Below are 12812 nucleotides of genomic sequence, written 5' to 3' on the forward strand. Positions count from 1 at the left end.
ATATGTGGGAATTCGTATGTTTGTACCTTGAAAAGCTGCCTCCATTGTAATTTCCGCCTCGGCACTTTTGGCAGTCGCCAAAATAGCTACCAAAATGAGTCCATGCATTAGCAGGTTATTATTATTAGTCTTCGCCATTTTCTTATTACTATTTGTGTGCTCTTAAGTCAGCTGTCAGAAGAAAAATGTTGTAAGTTCTTAAATTACAAATTAAATAAATTACTTGTTACCTTTGTTAATTCTCCTGCGCTGCCAATTCCACCTTTTATAATAAAAAAAATCACACTTTGATAACTGTATTGCCTGTAATTACACTGAATTATAGTGATCAATTGGTCTCCAAGGCTTTCTCATGCTTTTGGCAATTATACAAATCAATTGAAATATTCCGTTAAACCCATTGTATTTCACGTCCTTTATGCCTGCGAGTAGAGTAGAAAGAAACATATAATTATTTGCTTTTATATTAAATAAGCGAATTAAATTTTAACCAATATTTCCAAAAAGTTGCTTATTTACTAATATGAGAGATGTCATATAACCCCAGTTTCAGACTTTTCCTCGGTACTTTGCCATTTATTATACCGTAAACAGGCTATATTCAGTTTGACATGAAGTTTGTAACACGCAGAAGGAAACGTTCCCTACATTTTTTCACGAAAAACCACAGAAACTTAAAATTTTATGGAGAATGTTTATTATCATTCGAAAGAACATTCTTTGACATTTATTTTTTTTTAAATTATCTCTTACAAATATTGGCCGCGGCTACATCTCCGATGGTACATCCATTGAATCCAATTTTCAATTACGCGTTCGAGCATTCCGACTGGTAACTGGCGAATGACACGCGTGAGTTTTGTCCCAAGGCCTGGCTTCGAAACGGTATTGTCCACACAAACTTTAGGAAAATGTCTAACGGTGTGATGTCACACGACCGTGGTGGCCAATCACCCGCCCAAAACGAGAAAATATTTGACCACCGAAGTGTTCTCTCAATAAATCCATTGATTGATGCGATGTTGGGGAAGCAGCGCCGACTTGTTGAAATCAAATGTCACCGAGATCGCGAGCTTCAATTTCAGGCATGAAATAGTCGGTTATCATGGCCAGATAACGGACGCTATTAACGGATACGTTCTCACCGGCCTAATTTTTGAAGCAATATGGACAGATGATTTCAACGGCCCACAAACCACACCAAACAACAACTCTTAAGCTTGTTCTTCGGTCCAAATGCGGCAATTTTGCTTGTTGAGCCAGAATAGGCCTCCCGCTGAACAAAATTTGGTTCGAAAACGTCGGACCATCTTGGAACTTTTCGAGAGACCATAGAGCAACGCGATGTCGCTTGGCATTCAGTTCTTGCACAAGCTGGAGGTTGCTGCGAATAGCCCCGAACCGACTCCTCACATTGTACACTCGCAGCTACTGCTGCTATACTTTCTTCACTGCGTGCTGGACGTGGTCAATTCCGTCGAATATTATCCATTAATGAATGCTGGGTCTCAAGATGGATATAGTATGCTCAATAGGCCAATTATGTAGAATTTTCGTAATAAATTTGAACGATTTGTAAACGTTGTTCCGGCATAATTCTTTCCACGACGAAACAATACTGAACAAAAAGACCTTCTCATTGTTCGAAACCGCCGACATTACTATTTAAGACAATGCTACAATCGACTAACAAATATTTCAGATCAAACTGCTATAGCATATAACTCCCATATAATTTGACAAATTAAAATCGAGTTCTTGTAAGAAAAACTTTTTCACAAATAATTTTCACAAATAATCTTCACAAAATTTGGCATAAATTATTGTTCAAGAACGGATCTCGAACAGATTTACTTAAATAAAAATCCTTAAAAACGATAGTTCGGTGGATTTTTGCAGTCTTTGAGGTTTCCCACATCTTCTACATAATGCTTGTCATTTTCGGTTGCTTCCTTAGCATGCCCATTGCAGTTAGCCGAAACAAAAACATCTTTAGCGTTCTTTAATTTCCTTCATAAGCTTCATGCTGCAGCTGATCCATCCAATTTTTTTTATAACATCCCTTTAGGCCCGTTTTTGCTTATGAACCTTGTCATATATGTATGTAGTTGCCAATCTAGTGTTGCTTGTTTCTGTTTTCTTTTCACTTTTACTACATGTCATACGATAGTTCCGGGTCCCACTTTCCTAAGACTCCTATTCTAGGTTATGCTTATTGTTTTTTTTTCGATATTCGTGGTTTGGTGCCCCATTTATGTATTTGTTACGGAGGATCAGAGGGTCGTTAAAGGAGCTGAGAGCCGTCCCAAAAAGTGCTTATGAAAAGTGTATAGGACTGGAAAAATCGTTGACATAAGTGTATGACATCTGGTGGGATTTTTTGGGGAAGGCGACAAAATAAATTTTAAAAAATAATTAAATATTTTGCGTTTGATTTAAAATTTCCGAGTACCATTTTGTCAAAATGTATTATTCAACCAAATCTGTGTAAATAAATAAATTTTAGTCAAACTACGCACTCTCCTTCCCTGCAAGTGTAGGAGTGTAGAAGTTTTTTAATGTCTGACGGTCTTCAGGTGTCAAAGTACTATATGGATGCCGAATAGACGAAAGTCACCAATCAAACTTATAGCTTTGTCAAACCTAGACGTTTTCTATAACTTTATATTCGTATCCACTGCCAGAGAATCAAAACTCGTAGAGTGGCAAAGCCACATTCAACTCACTAACCAAACCCAGTCATAATTGGAAAACTCTTTCTACTGCGTTTTTTCATTCAGGAGTTAGTCCTTGGACGAATGGAAAATTAAACGTCGCTCATTCCTTCCACTTCAAGGTTTTTACTGGCAAATGTCTAAGACTTACAAATAAGTGTAGATATGTATGCTTATATGTTTACACCCATAACTGTATGAGTTATATCATAGCGCAAACAAAACCGAGAAAGCCTTGACAACTAGCTAAACCACAACAAAACGAAAATTACTACATGAAGAAGAAAAAGGCACTAAATTTCATTACTGGAAAGTTTCCATGATAAAAGTGTGACGTAGAGTTTGATGGAATTTCACAGTTAAATATTTTTTTTTTTAGTTTTTATTGCATTTTTTTATTTTCATATTTTTGGTATGAAATGCAGTTATAATGGAATCACTATACCAAAAATGTACGCCGGAGTCACCAAACTTTAACTGAAGCTTTTTCCCGAACTCTGTGTGGTTATATATTTTTTCACATTATTCACTTTAGTTTTTGTGTTGTTTTTGTAGTTAAAATATTTCATTCCCCGTCACCCTGTTGATTACACCATTTTCATTACTTTTTTACTGAAGTTGTGTGTCGCCAAAATAATTCGCTCTTTCACTTCTATCGATTTTTTATGCTTTTCTTTTAACTTCACTTCATCCGGCTGACCGTAGACTCGTCGTTTGCACACCTTCGCTCCAATTAGTTTGACTTTTTATGCCATTTATTCTGATGAAATTGGATTTTTCCGTTGGTTTTTATTACTATTTTTGAGACATTTAGCCGTTTTTTTGCTTCTATTTTTTTGTTATTTTTTTTTTTTTAAGTTAATTCACCGAATTCATTTTCATTTGTCCATTCGTCCAGCGCTGCGACGCAGTGACGGTATGATTAAGCACTAATTTATTCCGTGACTCTTTTGTCAACTTACGCCGCATGCTAAGTCAGTGAATTAGGGTACCGTTAACATTTGGATTTCCACAGTGGCGATTGTACTACGACTACTACACGATTTGACAGCAGGTGGTGACTGCGCTGCCATTGCCGCGGCGTAAGCTGAGTGAGTGAAGCAAAAGGGCGTAGGATTGCTGGCCATTCATACACGCATATTTACACAAGCCTAGCACACACACATGCTTACATACATTGATATCTATATAAGCTATTATATATTATGTTGGTGTGCAGGTGCCAGAGTCGTCTGATATTCTTTTGTTTTATTGTCTTCTCCAGTGTCTGCGCCAATTATTAGATGTTTAAGCAGGTGGGTGTGTAAACATACATAACTGTCTATCATGCAGCGCGCCCTGTAGGAAATTGAGCTGACTTCTAACTATTTTCTTTTGCTGATACTTTGCAACATTTTTTAAGACAGCTTGGCAAAGCTGGTTTTTGGAGAATATATGTTTTTAATCCGGAAAGTTTTGAAAAAAATGCAACTATTTCGAAAAATATTTATACTGATATCGTCTATATTTGTTCAAAGTTTAAAAATTTAAACCAAAATTATGGGTCATATCTAGAAATAACTAAAGTTCTTATAGATCTTCTTCTTCTTTAATGGCATGCACCTAGAATGTCCGGTCGCTTAATTGGGAAGGTGTCGCTGCCCAGCTGTTTGCCCGCCGTCCAAGAAGTACGATGGACGGAACATGGGCTGAGACGAGTAAGTCCTTGAGACACTTACTTGTGGGATTCATGGTGGGAACGAAATTCCGTCGCCCAGTACTGGCATTCACCCTAATTGATGAGCGCTTAGTCACAATCCGCATCAAAGCGAAGTTCTTAAACATATCGCTGATTTGCGGCCACGCCCCGACGGAAGAGAGGTACAATGTTACCAAAGTTGAGGCTGATCGAGTTCGCCGGGACCCGAAATATGGTTATCTAGATTACTAGATTCCAGCATAGGAAAATTTATCAAACTACCTGGCTGTCTCCGGATCGAAAAGCCACCAACCAGATCGATCATGCTGGGATGGACGGAAGACACGTCTTCAGTGTTTTAGACTTGCGTACTATTCGAGAAACTAGTATTGGCTCGGACCGAAAATTGCTATTGCTGACTGAAATTGATAATAGCTTCTTAATTGGCGTAGACACCGCTTACCTAATTGATAATAGCCGCCTCAAGAAATTTATGGCAGGCTCTAGGCGTTTTGCCGATATGCTTAGATCTTTTTGAATCATACCACGGAGTTCTAGGCATCACAACGTATAAGCGTCTCTCGCAGTCCAAGTGGGATTGTTCGTGCTTTCCGGAGGAATCAGCCTATTTACCTAACTTAACTTATTCTATTAAAGTTCGATTTTTTTTTTTAATTTAATAAACTTCATAACGAGTCAAAACTAAATTTGCTTCAAAGTTTACACTTTTTCTAGATGAGCTTGCTTTAAAGACATATTATAATGAAATCATTGGAATTTCTAAAATAAAAATGTTTTCCTCACACTCCACATATATTAAAACGTACCCTCGTAACTCCAGCTACATTATTTTCAAGGCACTATGAAATCATTATAATCATTATAATTTGAAAACAGAAACGAAACTAAAAAAATTGTATAACTTAATAAATTTATTTTTATTATTACTATATTCATTATTTCTGTTCAAAAAACAGTCCTCGGTATTATAAAAAAATGCTAATTTTACTTCACTTCACTTCTTGATCCTAAATCCATTTCAGAATTTTATCATTCAGAAATTGCATTCAAACTTTCCTAAAGGGCATATTATTCTTCTTTCATGCAGGAGTACTTGAAAGCGCACATAAATTACACTTACACACATACATACATATTTACACATATACTTTTGTTCACCTGATCGGCTGTGTACTTTAAGACAAATGTGTATTTGTATGCACATTTATGTTTGTATATTTTTATGTATGCATGTTACAGCGTACATTTGTTTGCTTTCAATTAAAGAACCATCGCGCGTAGCATTTACTTCTATTATATGTAATTAAATCGATCCAAGTATGAATGTTGTTTAATTTAGAGGTACCGTACGTATAACCAAAATGGGCACAACTTGTCGGTTATTCGAAGTGATATATATTATATTTAAGTCTAGTGGAAATTTAGTAAAAATCATCGTTATTTGCACTGAACTGTACTTGGTTGAGAAAATTTACGTTGCGCCATGGCGGATACGTAACCATTTGCATTTCAACTTTTTGACGCCGTTTGTGGGATTTTATTAGGAATTTTTGAGTTTTTCTGTTTGTTGCTATTGTTGCTGTTAATAATATTTTCATTATAATATTATTATTATTTTATAAAAATTTATTAAGAATATTAAATAAATTTAAAACTTTATGTAAAAATCCATTTAAGATTTTTTTGTTAATATGATATTGCGAGACTATACAAAAATATAAATCAAAATAAAATTAAATAATTAAATTTGCTTTTAATAGTAAAATTAAATTTTTTTTGTTTTTTATATTTTTTAATTTTGATTGTTGTTTTTTGTTCGAAAAATTCATTGCTTAATATCTTAAATTAAGACTATAAAAAAATATAAATCGTAATAAAATAAAATAATTTTTATATTTTACTATAAATTTAATTTTTTTATTTTCAAAAAATTTCGATTATTAATTTTTGTTTGAAAAATTTATTGCTTTATCTCTTAAATTAAAACTATACAGAAATATAAATCATAATAAAATTAAATAATTTTTATTTTTTAATTTATAGTATATTTGTTTAATTTTTATTTTTTTTTTAATTTCTATTAATTTTTATTGCTTAATATCTTAAAGTAAAACTATACAGATATATATAAATCAAAATAAAATTAAATAATTAAATTTTTAATTTAATAGTAAATTTAATTTATTGCTTAATCTCTTAAATTAAGAATTAAAAATATATAAATCGTAATAAAATAAAATAATTTTTATATTTTACTATAAATTTAATTTTTTTATTTTCAAAAAATTTCGATTATTAATTTTTGTTTGAAAAATTTATTGCTTTATCTCTTAAATTAAAACTATACAGAAATATAAATCATAATAAAATTAACTATAATTTTAATTTTTTTAATTTAAATTTCGATTAATTTTTTTTTTTTGAAAAATTCTTTGCTTAATATCTTAAAGTAAAACTATACAGATATATATAAATCATAATAAAATTAAATAATTTTTATTTTTTAATTGATACCTAGTAAATTGTTTTTTTTTATTTTTTTTTTTTTAATTTCTATTAATTTTTGTTCGAAGAATTTATTGCTTAATCTCTTAAATTCAAAAATACGAATTTACAATTAATTTTGTTCGAAAACAGCCGAAATATGAACTAAATAAATAATATAAAATTAGAAAAATATTTTAAAAATCGAAAAATAGTAATTACGTTATTTTTATTCAATAAAAAGTTTCAATTTTTGATGAAAAATAGATATGAAAAGAGTAAGCGCTATAAAAATAAGAATTAATGTGAAATAAGATGGTTTGTTGTACTCTGTTATAGCTACTAATCTAACCTTAGTTTGCCTAACATAGACTAAAAACACACTCACTGATTAAACATAAATTACCTTCGAATAAAAATCGCTTAATCTCAATAAATACTTAATTTTCAAGAAATGATCAGTGGAGCACATTTTGACCCTTATAACCAGTATAAGTCCACGTGACAGCGAACTTACGATGCAAACAGAAAAGCTCGTAACATTTTGATGAGATGAAGTTACAGATTATAAAGGATAATAAAGAATATGTGAAAGTGATATTTCAAAAATATTTGCACAATAAACGGTTAACCGCCAGATGGCGCGCTTATTTCTACTGAACTATAAGCAAAGCCTATGTTTAATGAACTCAAATCGCAGATGCGATGATTTTGCTCCATGAATCCGTGTGCTAATAGAGACTTTGAAGTTGAAACTGTCGCTCAAAAAGCTCATGTTGTAATTTTTAGGGTGCAATAGACTAGATAATATGTAGTTGGATTAGACTTTGAATATCGTTAAACCACTAACGGTTAATATTGTTTTAAGCATTAAGGCCGAGTTCATTTCAATGAAAGTGTTTAAAACTGGCTCTACTAAATATATGGCGCGTTATAGGCTATACTGTTGTGAGAAAACTAAAAAAAATACTTTTTTTCAAAATTCAGTGAAATAAGTATGCCCGTATGTATGTATGTGTGTTAATATTTGAAACATAATTACATTCACTAACTTATTTTTCTTTACCGCTACACAGTAAAATCCCGTAAGCGCTTTCACAATCGAGGCGGTGTCCACGCCAAAATGGAAAAAAAACTGTGCATGTTCAAATTTTATTCCGCTTTTATACGCACGTTCTCGCTGCTGCTGATTTCACCGAACAAAAGCCAAATAAGTACCTGGTCACACAAAAACAAACATGCCACCACCTTCACCCAGCGCCAACAACGCCAGCCCAGCAATACTTTTTCCCAAACCAAACAATAATTGCACATAGACGCACGCACACACATACACACACACGTGTATTTATGTATGTGTTTATATGAAAACACCTTTTGGCAGCAAACAAGGTGGATTGACTTCTGCGGGGGCTGGTGCAACGCACGCCAGGTGACGCATCGACTCTTTGCTGTTGAGGCTATGCAAGCGGGTCTAACTGATGGCTGAAGATTTGCGTGTAGCGCTAAGCATGAATATTAATGTCCTTCAGCGCATTAGCGTTGTTCAGGTCACAACTTGTTTTAATTATTTTTTTTTTTGGAAATTTTGGATATACACATATGTACATATGTACTTATATATCTATTATCTATGCCACACACACTTTCAAGCACAAAATTACGCTGCATAATATTTAATCCTTAATTAAAACACACACACTCACAGTACACAAAACGTTTGCAAATAATTTTTTTGTTTTTAATTCACAAACCGATATTTTTTTTAAATTCAAAGCACCTTTCTTTGCTTCACATCGCATACCGAATCCTGCGAAAATTTTTCCACTTATGTGCGTGCGTATATTTCTGCATACATATGTGTATGTGTATGTGTGTAGAGTAGGGGCGCTTTGAAGTTCCCCAATTTTATGTACTTGCATGTAGGTATGTTTGTATGTGTACACATATCCTTGCGCCGAGCCTTTTCATCACTTTGTTTTATAATTTCTAATTTACCTTACTTATTTGCAATTATTTTGGAAAATACGAATTTCTCTTGCCTTTACCTCATCACTTCGCGACGCACTCGTACATTTAGTAATATTTTAGCAAGACCGTTTTTGCAAAATGAAAATATATGTGTATGCACATATGTATATTCGTTATTTGGTGGTATCCTGTATAAGAATTATTTGCTTTGCGCGTAGCTGCGTGCTTGTTACCGTTACGTTTACTCTAATTGACGGGAGACTAGCGAATCCAAACCGTTTGAACGAGCCAGCGCTGTGGTAGCTGCTAGTAGTTGAATTCTGAGTTACCGTTACCGTCATTTTTGCATTACATCATATTCGTTGCTCTCTCTTTGCTTGGATTTGGTGAGAGGAAGTCCTGTTTACAAAATACGGGTGCCAGTCGTAAACCAGTGTTGCCAATTTAACTTGTATTTCACCGGTTATTTAGTAGAATTGCATACGAATTTCAAGCCAGTGTTGCCACTGTGGTTTAATTGGTTAAGAAGTGTTATTTCTATTGCATAAGTAACACGGGGAATGAGATAGTCATGGAATTATTTCGAGTTTAACAAAATAACGAGGTTTATCTATTATTATATAACCATGGGTTTACTCATAGTGTATTCGATAACTCCCGCTAAAAATTCTAATACCAAAAAGGAAACTATATACATATATGTACATAATATACAGGGTTCATAATGGGAAATACAAAAAAAACTGTGCTCAATCAATCTACAAGATAGAAGACATCCCAGTTGCCACAACAGACATTTCTACATTAACGAAATTGACCTGGACTTTATTCGGCCACGGGCTGTACTTTCGGAGATTTCGCATTTTTTGAATCGGTAAGTTTTGAGTTCATAGAAGACATCCCTAATATTGGGAAATCTGAAAATGGGAGTATAGCCACTCTTAACTTCCATAGAGCAATATATTTTAAAAATGAAAGAGTAACAGGGTGTTTTAGATAAACAGCTGAATGGATAGTACCATGCCCACTTTTGAGTAACTGCATGTATCTCGAATACCTACCCAACAAGGTTGCCTCGCTCACTTTTGAGTGACAGCATTTACCTCGAAACCCGTATTTGTCCATAACCCAAATTTTTGACCTTCTTCGATATACTACTACAAACAAAAAATAGTAAGACTTTGTTCATAATTTTAAAATTTTAAAATTTTTAATTCATTCTTCAAAATCTAATCCCTCAAAGACCTCCGTCTTGGTCCCAATATACTCGTGCCAGTTTTTTAAACCTTGAAACAGTTAATTTTCTGGAATAGCCTTCAATGCGCATAGTGATTCACGTTTAATGTCTTCAATTGACTCAAAACGGTTTCGCCGGAGTGATTGTTTTGCTGAATTTGCGGAGCCAAATCAGGCGAATACGGCGAAAAACTCACGAAGAATCACTACAGTATGGGACGGCGCATTATCGTGATTCAAAAACCAAAAGTTGTCGGCGCATCGGGCAACGAATGCATAACACTCAAATAGCATACCTTATTGACAGTTTGGCCGATCGGAAAGAATTCGGAGTGCACCACACCTTGATAATCGAAGAAAACTGTCAACATAACCTTGATTTTTGACCTGCTTTGACGTTTTTTCGGCTTCGGCTCAACTTTGCCACAATATGTATGCGGCCGATATAGATTCAAGTCTCATCGCCAATAATAATACGTTCCATGACATGCCGGTAATCGGTAAGCATTGTTTGACAGATGTTAACTCGATGCTGTTTTTCGAAAAAATTTTGTCATTTTGGAACCAATCATGCTTTAAAGGGGTTTTTTAATAGAGACACTACAAAAGTAGACCGATCGGGACAGCAAACGACGCCTTATTTTTTCCCGCTTTTTTGACATGACACTCAACTTTAAGTCGTCATAATCGTCCTGTCAGATCAACAATTGAGCGTCTAGTGGAAAATTTTGAATCCACAAGCACAGTGCGAAATGTTCCCATAGTGTCGAGAATATTGTTGCCGTTAGCGCATCAATTGAGGAAAACCCAAATCAGTCTTCACACGCGTTGGGCATCTCTGTCATGCCATTGTGGCGAATTTTGCGAAAAGATCTTGTCCTAAATCCTTACAAGATTAAGTTGACGCAAGAACTGAAGCCGCTGGACCACCATAATCGTCGTATGTTCATGAATTGAGCTAAGCAACAACTTAAAAATGATTCGGATTTTCATCGAAAAATCATCTTCAGCGATGAGGCTCGTTTCTGGCTGAATGGCTTCGTCAATAAACAAAATATGCGTTATTGGTTAGGCAGCAATCCATATGTACTCCATGAGTCAACGTTGCATACCGAAACAATTACGATTTAAGGCGGTTTATGAACCGTCGGCGTCAGAAGACCGTACTTCTTCCGCGATGATCAAGACCGGCACGTTACTGTGAATGGAAATCGCCACCACTAAATGATAACCGAATATTTTTGGCCCGAATTGGATGAAATGGACTTGGACAATATGTGGTTCTAACAGGATCAGGTGCCACAAGCCGCACAGCAAATGTCACAATCGGTATATTGAAATCCAAGTTTGGTGAACGTGTTATCTCACGAAATGGCCCAGTCAATTGGCCGCATCGATAGTGCGATTTGACTCCGTGAAACTATTTCCTGTTGGGCTAGGTCAAGTCTATGGTCTATGCTTACAAGTCAGCGACGATTGATGAACGTGAAACTACAGCAGTATCGGCCAATTTGTGCTTGAAAACCGTCGAAAATTGGATTCAGTGAGTAGACTTCTGCAAGCGTGCCCATTGTGGCGGGGTAACGCTCTTATTGAAAACCCCGTTAGTTTTCTTATGCCCAAATGATCTTTCAAAATGATTTTCACTGATCCTTCCGATATTCCAACGATACCAGTAAGATCTCTGACTGTTAATCATCGATGCTCAAGTACCAATTCCTTTACTTTATTGACGAGTTGATCATCACTTGATGTTAATGGCCGACCTGAACGTGGTTCTCGCTCGCCCTCTTTTGTACCAATCAAAAGCACCTGCTCGCTACAAACATTCGCTCAATTCTAACATTACGAACTTGTCGGCAGCAGAAATCGTATTCCACACACGACACCGAATGCACTTTATGTACTTCAGAAAGACAAGCGTATACTAAACACTAATGATTATTTTGGTGTGACATTTGGCACAGATGTCTTACTATTTTTCGCCCACAGTATTTGCCGATAAAATACATCTCCTAACAAAAAACAAAAAATCGAAAATTAATAAAGTAAATTTGAAAGCAGAAATCATTCAATAACACCATTAAAACACAATTTAAGACTTACAGATTGTAAGAACATTTTCCAACAATTACGTTAAGATGATGATTGTTTAATAAGAAAATCACAAAAACTTCATTGAAGTGACGAAAATTAAATATTCCATAAAATTATTATAACTTTGAAGTTATCTTTTTAATTAAGCTTAAGTCTTTCTTAAATTTAAATTGCACTTCTGAACCTCTCAAAGTACGAATAAATCCGAAATTAATTATATGAAGCAACCCTGCGCTGTCAAACAGTTGTTACAAGTAACGGTTAACACACTTTGACTCTGGAGCAACTCTATAGTAAATTGAATCAACCAAACATTTGGATATTTTCAAAGGAAAGAGATTTTAGCAATTGAGAGAGCACTACCACCTGAGCGTGAGAGCGTACATACCAAGCCACTACGCATGCGTCGATGTAAGCAAAACAAAAAATTTGGCAAAACAGAGAGTTCAGTTGAGAGCGCGGTTGAATGAGTCTCAAATATAACCGTTTTATTAGCTTTGCCAGCAACTTCAAAGATTATTTTTCAACAGGTCTGAGGATTCGAGTCCCGAGTGCTTAATTTTGCGAAATTTATTAGAAGTATTTCATAGATGTGTAAGAAATCATTGAAG

The 12812-nt window shown here is 34.6% G+C and overlaps 1 protein-coding gene across 3 annotated transcripts in view; it reads right to left on the minus strand.

Moving 5' to 3' along the window:
• The window catches only part of LOC120771342, a 22108-nt gene extending 12986 nt beyond the window's left edge, over nucleotides 1-9122 (minus strand). Inside the window, exons 1-3 of one of the 3 annotated variants that reach the window (XM_040099289.1) lie at nucleotides 8946-9122; nucleotides 231-422; nucleotides 27-171 (exon numbers count right to left, since the gene is read on the minus strand). In XM_040099289.1, the coding sequence (XP_039955223.1) occupies nucleotides 27-138 (112 nt within the window). In that variant the 5' untranslated portion in view covers nucleotides 139-171; nucleotides 231-422; nucleotides 8946-9122. Of the gene's footprint in view, nucleotides 1-26; nucleotides 172-230; nucleotides 423-3319; nucleotides 3635-3676; nucleotides 3693-8945 lie in introns of those variants that run through there. The other 2 variants (XM_040099290.1, XM_040099288.1) reach the window with 2 other exon arrangements.
• Between the last annotated feature and the right edge of the window lie 3690 nt (nucleotides 9123-12812).

Source organism: Bactrocera tryoni, chromosome 3, assembly GCF_016617805.1.
Source record: "Bactrocera tryoni isolate S06 chromosome 3, CSIRO_BtryS06_freeze2, whole genome shotgun sequence".
NCBI lineage: Eukaryota > Metazoa > Arthropoda > Insecta > Diptera > Tephritidae > Bactrocera > Bactrocera tryoni.